We start from the raw sequence: 24,637 nt of genomic DNA on the forward strand, positions 1-24,637 counted from the left end.
AACCAAATCCTACCTCCAGTTCCTCGTTCTGTCTCTGCAGATCCTCCAGGATGACCTGCAGCTCTTCCTCATCTTCACTCTCACTTTCACTCTCGGAAGAATATTCCTCGGTTTCACTGCGGCCGTGTTGCTGGCGACTGAAAGAGCAAGGGCAAATTCCACTTTAAACACTTCCTTGAGTCTGCCAGAACTGTGGCAATACAAGAGACTTAACTTTCATCCCCTCAATCTGCCAATGGTTTCAAGAGCAAAATCAGACTTCTCTTTCAAAGCTTAATTTAATAAAGCACTGATTTCATAGGGGGATTTTTTTAGTGCACAGGGTTAAGTTTCCTTTAGATCATAATTCCATTGTTAAAACAATAGAAAATATCCTGCAAGATTCAAATTTGTCAAGACTTCAATAAAAACAAGGGGCTTTCAATTGTGATGTTCACTGGGTGAGCTTTTAAGTGTGGTTTGGAGTATTCCTTCAGCAGAGCATTTATGTACTTTTAATCACAGCGTGCTGTCCTGGCTGGGCTCTGCTGTGAGCTGTCCCCCTTACCTTTGTATTTCAGCAATTTCTGCTCGGAGCCGATCTATTTCTTCCTTCTCGGAGGCGATCTGTCTCCGCAGAAACTGCTCCATGGCCAGCAGCTCCTCCTGTTCTGTTAAAATCTCGTTCTCCTGCAATGATCAGTTAGTTCACTTAAAGCCTTGACTTTATTTCCTACAGGAACACACAGTAAATATGAGATGATGCTGTTCTCTGAAATACTTTCAGTGGCAGTGGTTAGCATGTCTGTTTTGAACTTTCATCCATCAAGACCGCAAAGCAAATAAAAAGTTCAAACCCAGCAATGTCTGTTCTAAATCCTCAAGATAATCACCACACTGAAGAGTTGTGGAGATGACACACCAAATCCTGGCATGTTTGGCTGCCTTTCCTTAAATCACAGGGGAAAGCTCTGGCCAACCAGTAAAATAACTAGAAAAACTGAATTACATGTCTTTGATCTTCTTCCCTCTGTACTTTCCTCCTTATATTCATTTTCAAAGCTACTGGGGGAAGCAACAGAAGGCAAAAAAGCCAAAATAGTTGCCTTATTTCCTTTGATCAGCAGGAAAGCAGTTAACAGTACTGAACCTGGCTACACTGGGAAGTGGTGCTTTCTATGTACATGAACAAAGGCCACTTCTCTTTCACAGTGTCTCCTTTCTGCTGTTAACAAGAGTCTCCTCAGCTCTGGGCTCATTCCTGCAGTCAGCATTCCTTCCCTGCTTCACTGGCCATTAAAACAAAGCCTTATGGTTTTAATGGACACAGAGACCCCTCTGAGCCTGCAAGGTCCCCTCTGCATCAGAAGGGACAAAGGAGTGTTTAATAGATCTGAAATATAAAATACCATTACCAGGTAAACAGGCAAGTGCCTTCCAGCTACCTGTGCAAGCAGAATATTTATAACTTCTTCATTCTCATTCATTTCTTCTTTGGAGACATCCTCCTTTGAAAGGCTAGCAATTTCTTGTGCAATCTTTGTTTCACACTCCTGACAGAGAAAGAAAACAACATTTAAAATGACAGCTTCCCTGGTCACTTTATTTATTCTAAAAAAGATTTTTTGAAATGCATTATTTATCAAATTTAGAACCATCATCACAACTGTCTTCCAAATTTTGAGCATGGTCTGTCCCATCTGTGGGACATAAAATAGTTTAAAAAACATTTCTCAGATTTGTTAACCTCAAGTATTCCAGTAATTCCTCTTGGTACTCTAGGACTCAATGCAATGAGCATGTGCCCCAGCAAACACTAAGGTTTTCATCACACATCTATTTTTTGTGAACAGCTGTGAAGATCTCTGTGTCCCTGGGGAGAGCCAGCTAAGCAGAAATCACAATTGCTCATCAGGCATGTAAAGTTAAAATGAGAAAATCTGCAGCAAAGAAGATTGAAAGGTGTTTTGATCTAACTGGGTGCCTCTGCACTGTTATGGATTAGGATCCATGATTTAGCTGTCTGGCCAATAAAAGGAAAGTTACCCACCTGTCTTTTAGCTTCTCTGAGTTTCCTTTTAAGAGCTGTTAAGATTCTCTGCACCTCCCAGAGTCTCTCTTCTTTGGATAAGTCTTTTATCCCTGCCTGCAAGTCTCTGTGTAAACAGTTCAGAAGGAACTCCTAGAAAGATTGCCAAAGAAATCGGCTTTAAATATATTATAGCAGGGCAGATTGAGAAGAAAGATCTTTCTTGCTTTGTGGCAATGGGCTGGGAGTACTGGTTTCAAACCTTGACATGTCCATGAACAAGTGTTAACAAACACCCAGCATGGATCCAGAGCCAACTGAAGAACAGTACTAAAGAAATCACCCTCCCTAATGGGTTCTCCTGACCCTCCTCCCACAACCAAAGTATTGACCTACATAGCAAAGCGCTCCACGGATGACACAGCTATGAGCATCACAAGACCATAACAACTTTCCACACATGAAAAAAGAAAGGAAATCATCAAGCTCTTCCCAGTGGTCTCACCAATAGGATAACTGTGATGGACTTAAAGCACACGTTACAAACTTAGGAGAATTTTCTACTGAATGTATAAAAGCCAGGGCAAAGATAAACAGAAAAACACCCAAGTAATTGCCAACCTGTCGCCTGATTTCTTCTTTGATGCTCTCTTGTGTTTCTGGAAGTGCTGGCATTGTTGCCATATTTGACCAGCGAAGAGGTTTTGTCACCTGCTTGAGGGTCACATTTCCAAAGAACTCTTGAACGTGTGTAAAAAACACATACAGGACACGGTTGCTGATCTGAAAACGAGAGGAGAATATTGGCTAAGATGATTTATTCACATAATCTTTATCTGCAAAGCACTGTCCTCCAGAAACAGCAGCCTTTAGTAAACCTTTCTGTGAGGCACAGTCATGTCAGTCTGTACTGAGATTAAAATCTGGATTGAAAAGTATCTTTACTTTCAACAGTGTGGTGCGGGCCTCAGTGGATCACTTCACTGTTTCTCTAATTTGTGCATCTGAGGCATTTTCATACTAAATTCAGCATCTTCACTTCTCTTAACCTATCAGAATTATTTCCATCACCGATAGACATAGAAATGCATTAAATCTCTTTGTACTCATGTAAAGATAGTTCGTAACACATCAACCCTACTGCATTATACCTGATGGCTGGCTACACCTTCTCTCTCTTCCCCCAGCCTTTAAGTATTCTCTACAGCTTCTCTCTCAGATTACTTAATATAGTCGAAAACAGTAGTATGAAACTATCACTATATTCCTAGTTTTAACCTGAGACAGAAGCAAGTACATTTACTTTGATACTTTATCTTTCATTGACATTTAAAAAATTATCCTGAAACAAATATTAGAGTTGTGTCATTACCTGCACTTCAATTGCTAAGATCTAGTTACCAAAAAAACATGATTGGGCCTGCACTGTTTGACCCTAATTGTTACTTCTTTTCCTAGCTAGAGAGGTGTCTGGCATAGCAAAAAAGCCAGGAATAATAGCTGGCCCTTCTGCTACTGGGCCTCCACCTGGACTCTTAATTATAAAGTCAGGCTTTTCTAACTTGTGGAGTTTGCTCTAGAAGATCCACACCCAGTAATGCCATGTTTTCATCATGCTCAGGACTAATTCTGAGCTGTATTTAATTAAATATTTCCAAGATGTCTATTAAGGAATCAAGCAATCCAGAAACCACAAAATCTTACTGGAAAATCAAGTTAGTTGTTATTCCCCAGCCACTTGGCTGCAGACAACAAAGCCATTTTACCTAAGTCACTACTGCACCAGGAAGACTTACATGCAGGACAGGGTTCATTAGCTTGATATTAAAATAAAGCAACAATATCTTAACAAAACTATCACTGGATCAAAACCCCACAGAAATTGTGTATCTGTATGAATTATTGCAAAATCAACATTAAATGACTTCTCATGACAGAATTGTAAGACAGCAGTCTTTGTCATACTCTGATAATAGCCCAAATATCAGACCCACAGTATGCAAGCCCACACGCAGAAAGTCTTTTGTTCCCCCTTTCCCAGCATTTCAGGTTCCTGAGGCATAAAGAGGAGCTGTAAAGTAGCTAAACTCTATCAGACAATACCCAATTCCCACCTGCAAAAAAAATTCCTACAAAGAAATCTTTCTTGGGCTGCAGTTCTGCTCTAAGCCTTGCTGTGTGGAGCACGTACCTGGACAGTAGGGCTGAGCACTATAGAAATATTCTGGATGTTCATTTTTGTTTCCAGTTCCTTTGCAATAACATGGTCCATATGCACGATCAGCCAAGAAATCAGGAGGTGGTTACACTCTGGCAGCTCTTTGAGCAGCTTCTGGCACTCCTGAACTTTCTCAGCTTCTGTGCTCTTTCCACAAGCATCTTCAAAGCGGGGCATGAGCTCTTTGGTAAGCAGATTTTCGGGCAGTTCCCGTAGGTACTGTTTGAGCAAGCTGGCGACTGTATTGGGCTCATATTCCTCCAGGTTTGGAGATTCCTCACGATCATAGGCTGCCTTCAGCTCGTCAACTTTTGATTTTATTCCTTAAAATAATTAGATCAAGAATTAAGAGAAAATTCTACTGTAAATGTCTAAGTTATATTTAAACTTTTCTTTTTGGAGATGCCTTTATTTCACCTTTCCTTATAATTTCAGATAATTGAGAAACACCTTTTAAAAGTTATCCACATGTAACAAAGTGAAAATCGTGACTCAAAATTACATGGTCACTGGTTCTAAAAGCACTGACTACTCCTATGAAGCAAAACCAAAGCACTGACAGAGCTCTGAATCAGAACTGGTGCCAGCATTCCCTTTCATCAAGGAACATAAAATAGGGTGAGGAAAGGCTGGGGAACTCGAGATCAATTGTGTATTTGCATTAAGCTTCTTTCTGGCTGTTCAATTGCCCATCCCTAACCCAGGCAGCAAATATGTTTTTAGTTCAGATGCTGTGCAACAGGCTCTACCTATAACAGCTTTCCTTTGTCAAAACAAAACCCACAATTTTTAATTTCCAGATTTCCAGCTGGCCCTCCTCAGCAGAGGAATCTCACACAGGATCCTTGATTTGAGGCACCACATGATTAAAAGTGTGTTCACAATTATTCAACCCAGCCAAGATTTTCTACAAGGTGTTTATATAAACTGAGTGACATTCCAATCTTCCTAAGCTTGGGGAAATTTCATTCTTGTAGCTCAAACACCCACTCGGGTTACACCAACTTGGTGCACAGCCCTGGCTTGGCTCATACTCAATGAGCACAACTGGGCACACATAGTCCCTGGAAAATGCCAGGAAAACATGCTCAGTTTCATGGCCAAAATGAGCCATCTCAACAGCTGCAGGCCACTGAAGCACGGCAATGCTCTCTCTGAGCTCTCAATTTAAACAATCCTACACACACAAGAGGGAGCTGTTGCACTGGAGAACACGTACAAAGGACACAGCAGAAGTTAAGGAAAACACACCTGTGAAAACTCCCTACACATCCTGTGTGAAAAAAACCAAGCAACCAAAATGTGTCACTAGGCAGGACTAAGCAACTGCTAAAGGTGCTGCAGTATTTCTGCATGCCTACCAAACACCATGCAGATGGACAGCATGAAGACAGCTAATTAAGCCTTTAAAATAATTTCATTACTGGTTTACAGTGATGAGTAACTGGATTCAAAATGCTTTTCCTGAAATTCCTTTCTTTGCTTGTTCTTGTCCCCTCCAATGTACTTACAGGAGCTGCATTTCTGGTGCAGCTCACAAATAAAGGGACTGTTTTGTCCAACGTGACTAAAACTGAGGTTTCACTTATGTAAGCTGGTGTTACACAACTACCACAGTTAATTAGCTGCTGTTGCTAACTTTAGTGATACTTGCATTTTCTGCTTATTAGCAAATTTGCTGAAAGAAAATAAGTCTTTAAGAAAAAAAAATATTAAACAGGGAATAACTGGAAAAAGCAACTTAGTGGGAAGCATAAGCAATGAAATGGTTATAGCTCATCTTTGCTTTTGCTACCAGCTACCACTGTATTTCTAAAGCAGAAGAAAGAATACAAGTTGGCCATCCTTTATTCATTGCTACCATCCCATGACAAAAGGCCAAAATAAGTGTATTTTTACTGCCACTAAGTAGTACCACCACACTAGCAATTTTTTTTGGTACTTCAGACCTACAAGTTTGCTTAACTTTGGCTACCTGATTACCTTCTGGATAATTAATGGAGCTATAAACAATGTACTTAGATGTTGGAAGTGATAAAATAATAAGAAATTTTCAAGTAAAGACCTTAGGAACCTGCATGTCAGTGTGCCCAGAGTACCTGAAACTCTGTAGATGCCTTCACATTTCATGCCATACTTCTCTACATAATCTATACATTCACGGAAAACTGCTGGCAGGCGGATGCCATCATACATCATGGTCCTGTCTACTGCATCTGACAAAGGAATGCCAAACACGGGTCTGTGACTTGGAACATCCACTTGAGGTATCTCTGTCTCTTGAATTGGCTTTTTCTTTTTCTTCTTCTCTTTCCACTGTTTTACAACATCTGCTGCAGTTAAGTCTTTTGACTTTTTCTCTTTGTGTTTGTCTTCCTTATGTTTTTCTTCCTTGTGTTTTTCATCTTTGGGTTTCTCTTTTATTTTAAAATCCTTCTCCTTCTTTTTGGAAAAGCTGGGTTTCTTGAAGACATGTATTCCCTTGGACCGCTTCAACTTGGAAGGACTTTCAGCTTCATCACCGGAACTGTCCTCTTGAAATGCAGCGTAGCCTTCCGCTGTTGGGCAAAGCAGGAGAAGGGAAGGGGACAGCTGTGAGTCTGTTTACTTTCCAGACAGCAACAACAAGAAGTTGCATGTAAGGAGGAGAGGAAAGAAGCAACATGAATTAAAAAACAGTCAGTGCCCGTCTGACTCCTCAGAAGGTTTTCTTTAGTTACACACTTGAGTGGATAAGGATTAAATCAAGTTGTATAATTACATCAAAGATAAGCCACAGAGCTCCTGAACGATCTAAACAATGAATACTTTATATACTTACTCATAATGGCTATGTCCATCTTATGGGCTAGATTCCCATCTAATAGTCAAGGAAATGCAAAATAAAAACAACTTTCTGGCAACTTCTCTATGTTCCTGCAATCAACAGTATAAGAGTTGCTGTTAAGGATCATCTACTGTGTACACAGAAGTCTAACAAATTTCAATTAACAACAAACTAAACTTTAGCCACTTAAAGTCCCAATCCTTTTCCAGAATATTATGAATTTAAAGACAAGTATGAAGTTAATAAAGTTTCAGCCTCAAATAAAGTACAAAGAACCCCACCCCAAACATAAACCCCAAAAGCACTAGCACTTACTTTTCACTAGATGAAAAACACAATTCCAGTAACACTAGAACAATACCTGCCCATGAAAGTGCAGATTTGCCTTAAAAAGCACATGGGAGAGATTCAAACAAGTCCCTGGGCTGAGCACACCACTCCAGCAGCAAACGTCCAAGTGCCGTCTAAAACATGCACCAGGTGCTTTTAAGTGGCTACGCCTCTGCAGCTGGCCCTGCCTCACCTTCAGGCAAGAACACAAAAGTCTTTAAAGGTGGATTACAAAAAAACCCCGACAAACACACCAACAAAAAAAAAACCAACCCACAAACAAACCCAGCAACATGCAATCCAACACAACTTTCAAGTCCACTAATTCTAATTTTACATACACAGTACCCCATATAAGAAAAGTAAGCCTGAAACCTGGTCAACAAAGGTGACCATCTGCACCAGCCAGGTCCCCCAAGGCAGTGGGCAGCAAGCCCCCATTAAGAGCCCTTTGAGGCTCTTCCACTACCTACAGGCAGAGCCTCTGCTTGAGTGAGGCAGCACTGACAGCCAAGTGCTCTTGCTGCCTGAATAGTTTTGGGCAGAGGAAAATTACCCTCTTGATAATATGTGAGCATATCATGCACGAGACTATAGGCTAAAATTTTGTCCAAGTGGATTATCTGCAGAAGAACCAGGGGGCATTTAGACTTTCCTCCTTCCAATTCTGAACTATACCAGACTGCAGAGTTTCTCAGCATTTTTTCAGATTTAAAAGAACTGTTTCTATTTTGAAGCCTCCTTGACTTCTCTGTCGAAGATAGCTTGTAATAGTCAAACAAATATAAGAAATGTATTAAAGCACGGAACTACAATAAGATAATTGCAATTGTTGAATCAGCTCAGTCTTTGCAGCTGATACTCTTCCCTAGGACTAACAAACACACACTTTCCTAGAAGACTGAAAAAGACTGTAAAACTGTTCCTGTCCAAGTGGATTTTAACACAAAAATGCAAACGTTAACTGAAGGCCAACCAGCAGCCAGGTCTTCTCCTCCCTGCTTACTGGCTATGTCACTTACTGGTTTTTGTAAACTAAACCCAGAAATGGGCAAGGATTCAAACCTCACTCTGGTACAGAAGCAACTTCAGATCCACCAACTACAGGACAAAGCAGGAGCACACATCTTCACTGTGTTTTATGAGAATGAGATGGGGCTGGCACCAAGGTTCAAGATGAACTTCAGAGATGCAATTTCCAAGCAGAGAGCCAGATGTCCCCAAGACAGAGCCCAGAACAATCTGCCCTCAATCTTCCCTCCTGGGTAGCTGTGACAGCTCCCAGTCACACAGCGTGGGGTTCCCACATGCACACCAGGAAATGTCAGCACTGGAACACAGGCTGGGAGGTTGGTGCCACCAACAGAGCACTTCTCACATGTCCCAACATTCCACTCTGCAACACTAGCCCCAGTGCCTTCCTAGATCTGTGGTAATGTAACATCAGCAAGAGAACATTACTGAAACTGGTATTTCTTGAATTCACGAGAAGACATGAAGGAGCAAGTTAAATACAAATCCAGCCTTTTAAAATTTGTCTCAGTAACATAAGTCAACAAAGTTTAGAAACATAAACTAATACAGATTCACACAGAATATCCCAAGAGAGGATTTGCAGGTCTCTCAAAAATAGCCTGATTTTCTTTACAATACTTTTGGTTATAAAATTGCTGTAGCCCTTTCACCAGTGATACAATATATTGAAATATAAACAACTTAAGTTTATACAGAAGAAAAATTACCAAAGGTGCTTGAAAAATCAGGTAATTTTACATATGGAAAGAGTATTACCTAGGGTATAGTAAACTGGTATTTCTGCCCACTGTTTCCTCAAGACTTCCAGTACTAATAGTCCCCCATTTTCCCATCACTCCACTCTATGCCACTGACATTTTCCTCCATCTATATGAGAACAGTACTAATATAATAAATACTCCAATTTCATGAGCATAATGACACAGCATAATCTGTCACTTCCTTCTGTTAGACCTTCCTTCCATAAGCATGCCTTCATTGCAGTTATTTCAAATGTAATGCTTCAAGTTACATTTCATGTAATGTAATGTTTGAAGTTCCCTTACCTTACTGAGAATTATAAAAAACCCTTAAAAAAAAAATTCCAGTTTTACTCTGGAAAAATCTAGTTTACAGGCTTATAATCTTTGTCATGCAGCAAGTTCAGTGTCTCTATCAGTTTGCATACTTGGGAATACTTCTGTGTTCTCACAAGAAAGCACTAAAGTCATGCTGTAGAATTTACTGTTAACTCCAAGGGTGGCATTATTCAGAACTACCACTTATCAAAGCTACTGCAAGAGACATTTTGTCCATCGGGTCTCTGATGGGTTTTTTAAAGTAATTTACAACTCTACAGCTGATTTGGCTCCCCAGGGAAATCTGCAGCATCTGAAATTAATTAATTGAAAGAAAACACGGATGGCTTTTACATATGAAAGAATTAGTAGGTCAAACATGACTGAAGTGCAGTGCAAGCATTAGTTACCTAATGTCAGCTTGACAGAGGGATTGTCATCAGACTGTACAGCATTTTTAAGTAAAACTAAGACACACAAATGCATAACGAGCTTGAATAAATGGCTTCTACTTCCTCTCCTTGCCCACAAGATGCATTTTTATTATCAACAAAAACTTCCACCTTACAAACACTACCAACACTCACTATCCAACTTTCAATTAGATCAGTTTGTCTTTAACATTCACTTGACTCACTGATGTCAGCACAGCACTCCCAAACAAATTCTGCATGCAGATTACTCTGCAGCACAGTGCCAGCAGAGCAAATGAAGCTGAAGTAAGAAGTTTGTCTTACTTTATTTTGATTTAAAATAATCACTGGGATTGAAAGGCAGACTTTAAAACTATCTGCAAATGGTGCTTTGCTAGATAAACACACAGTGGTATACAGAAATACAGAGTGATTTGTCAGCAGAACAGGATGTAGCAACACACCCTATTTATCCCAAAGATAAACCCTGATATGAAGAGCCTCTAATTTTTATCAGGTATAGAAGATTCTAATAACCTTTTCGTCTGTGGATCTGAAAACTGTATTCAGAGCTTCTCCACACACTGGACAATAAAAATAATGTTTTGTTTGCAATTGCAGTGGTTTGGTTTCAGTCCTCATCAACATTCCAAAGGAACACAAAGGACCCCCTGTCCAACACATCAAGGATCTGTCTTTCAAAACTATTTCCTGAAATTTTCAGAAGAGTTCATATCGACGATCCTACTAACCTTTCATGTGATAGTTTAGTACAATTCAAACAAATCTCCATGTTCTTGAGAATTGTACAGAGAAAATCAAGGTTCTTGTAAACAAAAAAAAAAAAAAATCCTAGCTGTATATTGAACCCATTCTGCCCATCAGCATCAATCTCAGAAGTAAAATGAATAAGCAGAGTAAGATCTACTACATACAGACTCTTTATCTAATTCTAATGGGAAGAAGAGCTTCTTCAGAAGTATTTTACCATAACATTTTTCTTCTGCAAGGAACTGCATATTTTATGGCTTTATCAACATGTGATTAGTGACAGGTGGTTAAACATTTTCAAAAATCAATTACAGTGGTTTCTGTTTCATATAATCCATTACTGCTTAACACAGATCCATTTTTGCTCTCCTGCTGTCACAGGACAAGTTCAGTTTGAGTCAGGGAACAGATCTGATTTAAAACTATGCCAGTAAAAAGAAAATTCCTTTTAATCCCTAGTAAAATTCTAATCTAACTTATTCTACAGCCAACCAACACCCAGTCTATCATAAAACAGGGGAGAATAAAAATTAGTGGCTGAAACATTTTTCCAGTAGCCGATATTCCACATAAAAAACAACATTCCATTGAATTTTCTATTACCTTCAAAACATGTATAGCACTTTTCCCCCAGAATAACTGCTGTGTATTGTTAGGTTACTGACACTAACATGAAAAAATCAAATCATTAAATAACTATATCTATCTGCAAAGATATGGAAAAGGATTTTTTGCTAGCACACAAAAATGCTTTTTGATATAGGTGATAATAATGAAGCTAAGAGTACATTACTCTTGCAGAAATTATTTACCTGAAAAACCAAACTGAGTGACTTTGGGGTATTTAACCTTCCCTTCCCTGCTGCTCTTCAAGCACTTCTGAATTTTACATTTAGAGTATTATCAAAATAGCTCAAGATTTTGTGGGATTAAACTTAGATACAGTTTCAGGTGTTACAATGACTTTGTCATTAATTCACTAATATTGCAAGTTAAATAAACACTCACTCTGTCATAATGTAATGTTAACTTGTCTTTTTTTCACTGACATGTTCAGTTATATTTGTTTATACCCCAAACTGCATCATCATGGCAGGTTGTGCACTACTCAAAACCAAAGCAGGTAGCCAGAAAAAATGAAAAGAAACAATCTGAAGACATACAACAGAATTGAAAAGCTGAAATAAAATGAAGAATCAAAAGGATGGGAGGAATAACAAAGGCCAAATTTGGAAGGAAAACTCTTAAAATCTACCATGATAAGCAACTATACAGAACACTTGTAATTTAGACAGGTAAAGTGTCTGCTGAGAGTATATTTACAGTATTGATTATTTTTGGAGTGCATGAGATGTACTGAAAACTTTGTATGTAACTTACTCTTCTATGTGACTGGCAATTATATGACAGGCATGTATTAGGGCCAAGAAATGCTGAATGCCCTTTACATTAGTGCTGCAAGAGATTATTTTGTTCCTCCCATATTCTTCATTTTTGTGTTCTTTGAGGACTTTTTCATACCTTTAAAGGTAAGGTTCTTTTAAGTAACAGAAATTGCTTTACATCAGCTATAGAATGTGTTGCAATCTCTTGTGGAAAAAAACAGTTGCAGCGCCAATGTGCACAGACCTGTGTGGATTTGCTGAAGTAGCACTTTTCCTCCTAAACAACAGTCTTCAGCTACACTATCACCATGAGACATCCTGAATTCCATACAAAGAAATCCATACGATGAAAAATGTTGGCATCTACCAGTTCCCGATTTAGAGGTGTGCAATACAGAGCTCTAACAGAAAGCTGGACAGTAAAAAAGCAACTACTGATAGCCTGAATTTAGACCGATTCAATCAATACCAAATTTTCACTGCCAATCCAGTAATCTGTATTAGGTCAATATGGTTTACACTACAGAAAATCACTAAGGAATCACTTTTCTAAAAACCTGTATGAATTTCAACTGTTGGTTTTAACTTGAGGATGCATCTTTGAGTTACAGTATTCTTTAGGCACAGTTTTTAGTTAAAACAGCCATAGTCCTTTTTAACTGTGGTAGAAACAATTCCTCCATTCCAGAAAACTGGTTTGATTAAAAGCAGTGCAGTGACAGCAAATACTTAAGGAGTGATTATTTAAATATGTGCATGCATATTACAAAGAGTCACCATATTAATTCTAACAGAATACTGTTTCACTGTTTCTGATCTTCCAAATTCCACATGTAAGAAGTAGCAGGATACACTGTCATCAGAGATTCAGACATTTTGAAATTTTGCTAAAACAAATATGACTTACAAAGTACTAGCACTTGGGCTGTGATATTTAGGTTTCAGAGACTTGGACAGGAAGGGCCATTCTGGTATTGAGAGTGTTCAGTATCAGTTTAGTATTTCCAAGTGCTTTGTTCTTTCAGAATATGTAAAAAAACTTTCTTGAATAAAAACTATTTCATGTTTCAAAAATTTTCTGCACAAATCTAAAGGTGGGAAGTAATAGTTCTGTTGTTTTGGAGGAGGGGTAAGCATTTAAGAAATTTTCACTCTGGATACTGATACACTGACAAAGGATCCTATAGTCAAAGCTTTACCTTCTTCTAACCTTTGCTCAGTGAGTTCTGGAAAATTCAGATCTCAGTGTTGGTTTCCACATTTTTGACCTCTGCAATAATACTTTGGCACTGCAGGAGGAAACTGCATGATCAGACTAAACTGAGAAACTAGAGAAAAAAACCACAGAGATTTTATGACTGCTCGAATAATGGTGCAGTGTGCACATGAAAACTTGGGATTGTACACTGAATAAGGCAAACACTGAAGAAGGGAGACACATGGGAAAAGGGCTACAGTTGTTGAAACTGCTTCTTCCGAACGCACAAGTGTATAATTCAGATCAGACATACAGTTTTATTCTAGCTGGCACCTCAGCTATGATTTAAAATGGATGTATTTGGAAACACATTTGAAAATCTCTACTTAGAATGAGAAGAACCACCCCATGCCAGAATTTACCAATGCATCATGAAAGGTTTTGGATAAATACATTTATTAGTAATTCTGGGCACGTGTTTGGCACCTGTATTGCACAACAACAGAAAATTAAGGTGTGGAGTTTTTTGCAAGAGAAACAGGTGCTGCACAAAGTCTGCTTGTAGCAGACTAAATTAACTTCCTCCACATTGAAACAAATTTAAAAGAACCCACTGGGAATACTTAGCAATTCTGAGAGAGAAAAAAGGAAAGAGACCTTGAAAGCATTGAATTAAAAAGAGAAGTTGTCTACTCACTTCTTTTTTCTTTTTTCTTAAATTTTCCTTTCTTCTTCCCATGCTCCTTTTCATCATCAGATACTATATCTGGAGGCTCATGTAAGCTGTCGTGAGGTGGTGAAGGCTCACCGGTGCGGTACAATCCGGGGAATTTTGTAGGACTGATTTCTTCAGAGCTGGGAGTACGAGCAAGTCCCCCACTGTGTTCTACCCGACGGTGTTCACTGGGGCTGCTCGTGGGAGGCAGGAAGCACTCGGTCATTCTGATACCCAGATATCAAAGTGAAATCTTCTGCTACCTGTCCATCACACCTGCAACAGAAGAAAGCAAAGAGAAAACCCACACGATTTTAAGCAATGGGTTTCAGAACACTTGGTTTAGAGCTTTACCCTGAAATCATAAACAGCAATACCTTCTACAACGAGAGTTCCGACTCCCGTCAAGACACAGTAACACATCAGGTCTTCAGCTCAGTGTTTGCAGAATTTGTTCATTAACTCCTGAGTCATATTACCATGAGATCTGCCATTTTAGCCATTTCTACTCTATGATATATAAAACATATATATTAAGTATCTGAATAATTTAACTGTTGAAATCACTCTTACAAAATTCATAGGCAGCTTGCATACTGATTGGTAGTATTTACAACAAAATAGTTTGCTAACTTTATTTATTTTTTTTTCATCAAATAGATTTGCCTGGAAGCTCAGAATGCTTGTGAGCACAGCCCTTAAGGCAAAGATCATTTTCTTCTTTCCCAAGCATATTTTATAGATGCAAATAAGAACTCGCCTAGCCTGTTGCAATAAGGGGGGAAATAAAATAAAAACAGCTAAAGCAAATACATCTTTTAATAATGCTGCTGCAAATTAAAGAAGGTAAAAAAATAATGATTATGCTTTTCTGGTATACAACAATTTCCCCTCTGAAGAGGCTGTATCAGGTCATCTGCACCCAGATGCTGGTACATTGTTTGCTTGGGAGTTATGGCCAAATAAAAGCTTATACAAAAACTGCTAAAGGAAGCCAATGCATAAATTCTCAGCAGTGGAATTCATAAGCAACATCTCTTCCTAGTACAGATAAATTCCAGAAATTCCACAGAATGGATATGCTGCATGGGACACCACACCTCTGGAGTCCACTTGGCCGGATTTAGCCCCTTGTGTCTAAATGGTCACAAAGGACACATTCCACAACACTCTTCAGCAGTATCACTCAACTCCTGGGCTTTTATTTACAGATTGGTAACATACAGAAAAAATACAACATGGTGTTGTATTCTGCCCAGTTAATAATTATAGATGAGTCTAGCTAAGTGGGTTTTGGGGAGGGTGATTTGTTAAATTTTTGGGGTTGGAATTTTAATTTTTTTTTTAAATTCTCATCTTTCAGCTCTCTGTATGCAGATCAGAGTGAAATTTTAGAGTATGTATGCAACAGTATCTCCCTACAGGAGATCACTCAGAGTGCTTATGGAAATTACCAGTTACTCAGATCAGAATTTGAATAGGGCACAGTAAGACACAGAATTATGATGAGAAAATATTAATGAAATCTTTATTTAATACTGTTCATTCCTTATTCTAGCTAAAGCAGAGGCACTGGCTAAAAATTAAGACAATGGGGTGTATTTGCAAATGCAACAAATTAAGACTGTACTTATATTTCTTATTTTTTTATTTTACAGCTTCAAGAAAGCATTACTTTCCTCTATGTAACATTGCCTAGGCTTTTAAATAAGGGAGAAATTTTATGATGCTCAAATTATATCAAGACCTATCAGCAGAAGAGAGCTTTTAAGCCTAGTGAAAAAACCTCTTCCACTTTACTAATGGATGTTAATGTTCTACTGCCATATAAATCTTTACATTTCCTTTGGCTTTTACCATTTTCTTCTGACAGCAAAAAAAGACTGAAAAAATCATGGACCTTCTAGGCATTTTGAAAAGGAACATTTCTAACAGGCTTGCTCTTCTGCCAATTTCTCCCTCTCGGACTTTTTCTTCCCAATCTGTTACTGCTTCAGTCCTGCCTCCCTTCTGCAGCAGGTCCCTTCCCTCAAACTGCGTCTCTTCACCTGTGCAGTTCTGATGTGTCAGGAGATTCAATAACTCACTGCTTCACATGAGGAAGGTCACACTACTCCCCCCATTAACTCTCCTCTGCCTCCAATTGCAGCAGTTTGCTCTTTTTGAGACGATTCAAGTTGCTAGCTGCTCCAACAGGCTTCTGCTGCTGAGCTGGCTTGTGGAAAAGCTCAACAAGCACTAACAATGATAAACAGAGAAGTGGCAGAACCACCATGACAGGAGTGCAACCTCTGTCTTTGGGCACCTCTGTTTTATCATATCACGCACACAGCTTCATCTCCTCAGACTTCAGTTATTTCTTAGTATTTATAACTTAAAACTTTGATTTCTTTACCACCAAGTGTCAGTACTCCCATAGCTCTTGTCTTGACTTACCACTGTTTCACCTCCAATGTATCATAGACAATCTGATCTTCATCTGCTTTGGTCTCTGTGACTCAAGCTCAGTTTCCAACTTTCCCCTCATCTTGTTTTTCATTTGGGCAGTTCCTACTTTCCTGCTGCACACCACTTCCTTGTACATAAAGTTCTCTCCCTTCTTCCTCTGTTCCTTCTATCTGATTAGTTACCAGTCCCCACTTCCTCCTGAATGTTCTCTGCTGCTGTATTCTGTTACCTCATGATTATCTACCTAATTGTTTCACCTTGTCCCCATTTCTCCCACTGGCTCTAAGTCTCTCCCCATACCACAAGAAGTCCCTTCTTACCTCCCTGCCAACAGCAGGCTCCTTGACTCCCACCACTTCTCATTCACTTGACATTTGACTCTTCTTCCACAAGAGCCACAAATGCTGTTACATGACAGGATCAGAGAGCTTCTCACAGTTCTGGCACCTTCTAAGACCTAGCTACTTTTTTCAGTACTCCCAAAATGCAGTTTCTTGAACCACCTTCCTGCTCAATACTGAGTCAAGCCTTCAGAATAACTGAATGGCAAATAACTGAATGTCAAATAGAAGCCTTCACTGAACATGGGCAGAATTGTGACCTTTCCTCCATCCCCCAAGGAAAGACTAAATTATAGGAGATTTTAAACATGCAAAGAAGGCACATCATTAATACAAAATCTCCTAGCCATCACGCCATCACCACCTTTCTAGACCATAGACTAAGCACAGGAAAGTGGGTCGGGGAAAGGAAGGAAGATGCCTGCACAGGCAAAATAATGTGGTTTTTCAAGCCTCATTTTTGAAAACAATCAAACTCTTTCTTAAAAAAAAATCAGTCTGAGCTGCATATTTAGTAAGTAAAGATGAGGTTTGGAAAAAAACATAAAAAAGGGAAGACAGAGAGACATGACAGACAGCTTTAACAGATCTCACTTTCAACAGTGTATCATCTAAGTCGGTATGAACACATTAAAAAGAAGCACAGCCTGAAAGACCAAATTCACAGCTCTTTCATTCAGTACAGAAGGCTCCATTATTCCTGTTTAGCACTGAGTCTGTACTGTGACTTTGTGCTTTGTAACCAATTGCAACAGCAGAAGCAAATTAGAGCAGGTGATTGCATGCACAGATGTTATTTTGTAAAGCTTCTGGGTGGAATGAAGGATGTGGATTTTTTTCTGCAACAAGTATTATGCAAGACCACAACTGAGGCACAGTGGGTGTCCCCTGGCCATTCAATTTTGCCACAAACAGACACCCTTTGAATACCTGAGTGTTACATTGAAAATAGTCCCAAGAAGTCACTAATCAAAGGAGAGAGGCAGAGTGAGCACACTCACTCAGCTACCAGTACCTGCTCTACCACAGTTATCCAGAAGCAAGACAGAGCACAGGTGTACCTTACTCATCACCACAGACCTTCAGTCCAAAAAATCTGCAAATGCGTGAAAGACCTGATTCTTGCAGAAATGAGGCACACCATTTTTGGACAAAAATATCCTAGTAACAAACACAGCTCCATTTTGGAAAGCAATAAACCACAAGAAGAATAAAAACTATCACTTGTGGGCTAGGTATGTCAAAACAGTTCAGAAACCATGAGTGGTACTCATATAACTGTTGAGACTTTGGAATAAGATGAGAAAATCCAATTAGAATTTATTTACCAAGACTATACAAGGTCTGTATCACATCTAAGTTCTGTATCTATTGCATTTTTTACAACATACTGAAAAGCTTAATACACATCACTGTTTTCATTTGAACACTTGTTATACGCCCTCTGATGTAACCTTGACATTTGACTGCATGGCAGCATTTCAGTCTTTCATTTAATAAGCAGTGGCCAGGTATAAAATCAGTGCCTTTTCCTTTCTTTAATAAGGCAACACAACCATGAAAGGAGAAGGAATAGGGAAGTACTTCATGTAGACAGGCAAAGCAAGTTTAAAATTTCACAAGTCACAAGTAACCACACAAACACAGCATTAAGTAACTCTCCTGTGAGTCATACACTCTTCATAATTGGCAAGAATTAAAGCCTCAAGAAGGGACTTCACTGAATTTTTTTGATAAAAAGAATAAAATACAAATTGTTTAACAGAATTCAGCTCCTCAGCCTCAGATTAGTTTACAGGATATGTGATGCCATGAGAATGTTAGAAAATTTACTTTCAAAGGAGGGTGTTTAATCATACAGTTGAAGTCACACAGGAGCAAGCCGTACATTTTTCAAATAATGCCAGCATCAGATCACCTCTAAAAGTAACAAAACTAGCTTTTGTGTGGTCTCTCATTTACCTGTAGATGGAGGAAGTCTGCCAGTTACACACCATCCAAGGCATTTCAAGTTCGGCTCTGAGAGTCCATTCCAGCCCAGGAGTGATATACAAACAGACAAAACTACTTAGCTCTCAACAATCAGTGAGCTACAGACCACATCCATATCTGAGTGGGCTCTTGGAGGAGCCAGCTCACATTTAGAATATGCAGCTGTATCCAGAATACTCCCTATTGCTGAGGCTATTCCAGTTCTTCAATAATCTAATCAGTAGGGAGCCAGCCTTAAAATAAATAATTAAATAATACCCTAGACATTTTAGAAATATTGAAAATAAGGTTTCCAATCCCACTATGATAAAGTCTTGCAATCATGAAGATAAAATCTCCAGATATGTGGAAGTACATGCTTTCCAGTTTGGTTCACTTCAGGGAAAACAGTATTACAGCCCTTAGCCTACAAAATCCTGTAGAGCTTCATCAGGATGCAATTCACAGGCTGTTTCCAAGACACACATTTTGGAAAAAACAAAAACGGGATCCCTGGAAGGGGATGGATGGTTGAATGCTTTGCTCCAGGAGAGAGCACATTGGAAAGAGATGGACCAGAACTGCCTAGGAAAAGCCCCCGTCCCAGGGTGCTGTCTCCTGCACTGGCTATACTGTCACACTCCTATTTTACTGTAACATCCCACTTCCTTGGAGAGGCAGGCTGCAACAATTTATATCCCACTACCTCTCCAAAGCAAGTAGTCTACAAGAAAAGTCTGGGCACAGATCTTTGTTACAGGGTAACAACCAAAGCCCTATACAGAGGGTACACAAACTGGGCCCCACAAGTGGCTCCCCCTGCCCCTCCCCACCATGTGGCTCATTCCATCCTTCAGGGATATCAGAGTAAGTCCTCCCATGTCTTTCCTCAGCTGAACCAATGGCCATGGAAGCAGTTTCAAAGCAGTGCTCTACATTATGATCACAATCAAATATTTAAGAGGCATTCTTGCAAATAACTGTCCAGGTAACAAGCTGTTTAATTGCTTTGCATGGCAGCTTTCTCAAGTAACAAGCAGAAGGCCTGAACTCCACACCACGAGGCTGACAGGCACTGCACCCAGACCAGACTTCTGCAGGGAGTGTCTTGTCAATCAGCCACCTGCACTGCAACTGCTACTGCCCACCCTGAGAATAATTTCTCATTCTCCAAACTCCTTGGCAATGTGCTACTCCACTGTTCAGGATTCTCTGTTTTTAACCCCAGCAAATCCCGCTCTTGGTTCCCATGGTCTTGTCAGCACAAAGTAATCCAATACCTCCAGTAACAGTACTCAAGCCTGGTACATTAGTTTCCCACTCCATGGTTTAGTCACACTCCTCCCCAGACTCTCACCATTTGCTTCCTCATCCCCTTTCCTGCAGTGCAGCTCCTCCACAATCAGGACTGCACCTCGTCTATCTCACAATCTTTTCCTCACCAAGCAGGTGTTCACAACCTAGACCTGTGCAACCCCAGTTTCACCATTCCTGTTCTCCACACCCAGTGTCTCATCCAACCTCACCTCTAGGCTGCCCACTGTTTCCCAGGTTTTCCTCATCACCTTCTATTTCTCCCACACTCAGTTCTCATTAAAACTTCTGCAAATTATGGGCCACACACAAGCAAGGCAATCTGGGAGGTCTTCTCCAGCCAAATATAGGATCCCCCTCTAAATTACAAAGAGCACTAAAAAGGTTTGCCTGATTACCAAAATATTCATTATTACAGAAAATAGATATTTTCTTGCTAGATGAATTCTCAGAAACAGTTTGAAGAATTTGATTAGTGGTTTGTTTTTTTTTTTTTTTTTTAATTTTATATACCAGCCTCTGATACAAAACTTTTCAGCCCAAATTAAAATATGGTAGCTTTTGATAAAAGCTGAATTACTGAGAGTTTAATGGAATACTACAACTGTCCTGCTAGCATATTGAACCCCCCTATACTTCTGAAAACCGCCACACTGTGCAACATATGTAATACCCACTATTGTTTAGACTGGCTTTAGAATTATTTCTGGTGTGACAACCCTGCCTCTTCTCTCTTGTCCACCTCTCCAAATTCCCACTTGTACCACCAAGAGAACAGAAAGTTTTACTTTTACTACTTAACAAAGGAAGGCAGGAATATACAACAAAAGGTGCGCAGTTTACTTTCTTAACAATCACTATAAACACAGTATCACCATGGGTTTTGTCTGCCCTCAGAACTATATCCAAGTCTTTTTACAATTCACATTTTCTGACAAGCCCTTCAAAGAGTAGTCTAGTCCCCAAAGGTCTGCAGCAAGTTGTACAGAGATTATGATTTTGCAAATTAATACTAATTGTTATACTTTAATCAGTTCCTGGGCTGGGTCTATTTAATGACAAATGCCCCTGATCAGAGATTTAAACTTCAGCATTGCTCAGTCACACTCCAGTACCTGAATGCAGCCAGCTTGAGAAAAGCTATCAATTTAGTGGAGTCAGGGGAAAAAACCAAACATCCTAAACCCATGACTGGTTGAGCTGAATGTACTACAAATGATGTTAAAAAAGCAAGCGCTATTCTGAGTAAAAAATGCAAAATGAAGCAGAAGAAAAACCAATGGATATGGCATAAAATATTTCACAGGAGTTTTAAGCACTTCCACTGTTCTTTCAACAGCACCTGCAAACTACCTATGACAGATCAAACAGAGAACAGAATCCAGTTTTCCAGAGAGGCCAGAGCTCTACACAGTTCCAACACCCAGCAAAAAACATCTAAGCCTATAAAAACTCTATTTTTGTGTTTTGTGGGGATTTTTTTTTAAAGTGTCTTAGCTAACACATGCTAAAATACTAGAAATGGCAAGGGTCAACAGCAATTACCAAAGACTCTTTGCTTTGGATTTAACAGTGGCAACAAATCTGGGAATGTCCACAGACCAGAAATGCGCACTATAACGCACTGGCCCTTCTGTAACAGCAGTAATTCACCTGGCAAATTCAACAGCAGCAGTGGAGAGGCAGTAAGGCACTGTGAGGCTCCTGCCAGCAGCAGAGTTCAAGCTCTGTGGGACTCTTGGGAACACAGGCAGCTGACATGTGCAGGCAGGTGCCACTGCTGCTGCAGCACCATCATCTTTCGTACCCGTGCGAACTACAATGAACCCAGGACTGGTGTGTGCCCCTCTACCAACCTCACTTCACAAGAGTGTCTGCTGATTTGCCCTTCGAGAGCCACCTGCTGCCACCCTCAAACAGAGTGCCACAGAGAGCCTTGCCATACTCCAGTAACTGCATAAACCTGCTTAACACGCAGAGGGAACGGCAGAGCACGGGTGCTGCACAGAGAACTGCGCGCTGAGTCCAGACAGCGTGGCTTTTTAATCCAGTATTCAAATATCGTCTTTCAGACTGGATATAGAAAAAAAAAATCAATTAGAAGCACCATGCTTCTTCACTGAATTGGGTGAATTGTGATTGTCATTTTATTCATAGAATTTTCAAACAGCATTAACTTTGCAGAAGTCACTTCATAATCCTTTAACTGGGAGGGCAGTCTTACCAAAGGCAAAGAATATTCAATTCTATGGCCTTATCATACCCAGAAAGAAGCAATTTCTGAAAGTATATTAATGACATAAACCTTTAGGGCTTGAACTGTGAAAATTAACTTTCTTATGCTTTACATTGCATTTTTGCCACCATCTATTGAGCACAGATGAAAAGATCTATCAATTACAGGATGTCACTTGAACTGACAACTGTAGCAGAAGAGGAAGCAAAGAACAGCTAGGCTTGGATCTCTACATAGTGTGATACACGACAGAGATGATAAATTTCCATGTATGATTCTTTTCATGTTTAAAACCCTGCATGTTCCACTGCAACAATGGCGAAACACTGAATATTAAATGGAACTATGGTGGTTGAGATAAAACCCATTCTACCATAACAGCAGAAAGGAAAAGTAAAAGAAGACTTTGATCCAGAAACACTGTTTATTTTTAGTGATTATTTAATAACTATGTCTCTCAGCTGATTATTCTTAGTGATTATTTGGTATTTATGTCTATCACCTTTGCTTTTGGCTTAAGAGTCCTGTTAATTAACAAGCTAACATCAATGGCTATTGACCTGAAAATCAGCCTTCACTGGTTGCTTTATTAAGTCCAATTTGAGTAGAATCAAGCACAGACTGGGCTGAACGCAAATGTTTTCCCAACTTAACAATAATGGATTGACACGTAACATTTCTGTGCTCTCAGCACAGCAGTTTTTAGCACAGCCTTATTGCAGATACAGTTCCACCCACCAAAAGGTTTTTTCTGATGTAGCTTGTTTTATTTTGAGATCTGTTTTGAGACATGCCAACAAAATAATTGTTTTGCTGTTCCATGTTATGTCTGCAGCAGGAACCTGCAGGGGAATAGATGTCAATGTCTTTCAAACTCATGTGATATATTAAAAAAAAAAAAAAAATTTAACATGGTATGTTATGTTTCCATACAAGAGTAGGGCTATACCATCTCTTCCTCCCAGACATATTCCCATTAATGCCAGTGACAACTCTTCATCAACACCACATGAAGGATTTAGCCTTTCAGCAAATTTCTGAATTTTTAGTTATTTTTTTCAGTACCATACGTAGAGATAGGATTAACAAGTTCTGTTTTTCATGTCTGCCCCAGATTCACTCAATACCCAAGGGGAAAGTCAATTTAAATACATACAAGCTCAGCAGATTATTAATTATGATTAATATCACCACCTCCAGGGCTAAGATGTTGCAAAATGTCACGCATGTGAACACAGAAAGCATTCAGAAATACATGCAAGGCAAGGTGTGGCACCACCCACCATGGGGCAGCTGTTGGTCTCTGCAGAGAAAGCAGGAATCTGTCATCCATTAAAATGCCAATTACTGGGACAGCAGCAGGACCCACAAGTTCACACTATTTACCTTGTCTTCTATGCCAATTTACCTAGTCAGCCTTAGAAGAAAGCTTACATGAAACACTTGTCTTCTAGAAAAATGTATAAACATCCTTAGAATTTAAAATTAAATTCACATATACTTTCTAAAACAGGCTTCATCTAGCTCAGTCTGTAGCATCTACTGCAGCAATTTTCAGCAATCCTACGTCTTGAGAATATCAAAATACAAAAAAAAAAACCAACCCATACCTTAAGAAATGCACTGATTGATGTTTTCAACCTACTTGACAAATATAATAAAATTAACTGAATAATATCATACAACATTAAAAATGCTGTATGCTTCAGATGGAGGAAAGGTTTGGTATTTGATAGCATAGGACCAAAGAAGTTCTGATTGCCATTCCCAAATTTGTTGCATTGCCTTGTCTAAATAAAAGCCATGCTGCTTTAATTAAAATTAGAGCAGATAGTTTAATAGGAGCTCGAATACACATAAGACCAAAGATGGCCTTTGTCCTATCCCTCCCTCAAAAGAAGATAAACTGCCTCCATCAGTGTAAGGCAATTTTAAGAGTGGTGAAATCCTTGCACATAAGTACTAAAACCCACCAAATGTAATAAACCCACCTGTCAAAACATCCACCAACAACTGACTGTTCAAATGATACACACTAACCGCAAACTTCTTTTACATGTTTGTGTATCTTTTAGATGTGTTTGAAGTTCCACTGAAATAACATTAAAACCTTACTTCCTAAAGGATTTATCAAAAACGAGTGACCAAAAGAAGCCCATAGAAAACTGCAAAGAAATTTGATCATAGACCAAATAAAATATCATAAAATTGCAGCACACAAAATGAATGACATAAGTAAAACTGATGTGCTTTCTCTACTGCTTTTTGGGGCTGTATACAGGTTCTGGTATATTCAAAGGTACGTTTTAAAAGCCATTGCCAGAAAATTAGTTCTTATTTATCTTTGTGAAGGAACCTGCAAATATACA

At 39.3% G+C, this 24,637-nt stretch overlaps 1 protein-coding gene across 5 annotated transcripts in view; it reads right to left on the reverse strand.

Annotated features, from left to right (window-relative positions):
* The window catches only part of RALBP1 (ralA binding protein 1), a 32,813-nt gene that overhangs the window by 2,045 nt on the left and 6,131 nt on the right, over nucleotides 1-24,637 (reverse strand). The window contains exons 1-9 of one of the 5 annotated variants that reach the window (XM_059858157.1): nucleotides 13,941-14,080; nucleotides 7,048-7,142; nucleotides 6,326-6,784; nucleotides 4,200-4,549; nucleotides 2,630-2,791; nucleotides 2,030-2,161; nucleotides 1,395-1,532; nucleotides 548-669; nucleotides 14-137 (exon numbers count right to left, since the gene is read on the reverse strand). In XM_059858157.1, coding sequence (XP_059714140.1) covers nucleotides 14-137; nucleotides 548-669; nucleotides 1,395-1,532; nucleotides 2,030-2,161; nucleotides 2,630-2,791; nucleotides 4,200-4,549; nucleotides 6,326-6,784; nucleotides 7,048-7,066 — 1,506 coding nt within the window. In that variant the 5' untranslated portion in view covers nucleotides 7,067-7,142; nucleotides 13,941-14,080. Of the gene's footprint in view, nucleotides 1-13; nucleotides 138-547; nucleotides 670-1,394; nucleotides 1,533-2,029; nucleotides 2,162-2,629; nucleotides 2,792-4,199; nucleotides 4,550-6,325; nucleotides 6,785-7,047; nucleotides 7,143-7,368; nucleotides 7,562-13,940; nucleotides 14,235-24,637 lie in introns of those variants that run through there. The other 4 variants (XM_059858147.1, XM_059858164.1, XM_059858138.1 and 1 more) reach the window with 4 other exon arrangements.

The sequence above is a fragment of the Haemorhous mexicanus genome, chromosome 1 (assembly GCF_027477595.1).
Source record: "Haemorhous mexicanus isolate bHaeMex1 chromosome 1, bHaeMex1.pri, whole genome shotgun sequence".
NCBI lineage: Eukaryota > Metazoa > Chordata > Aves > Passeriformes > Fringillidae > Haemorhous > Haemorhous mexicanus.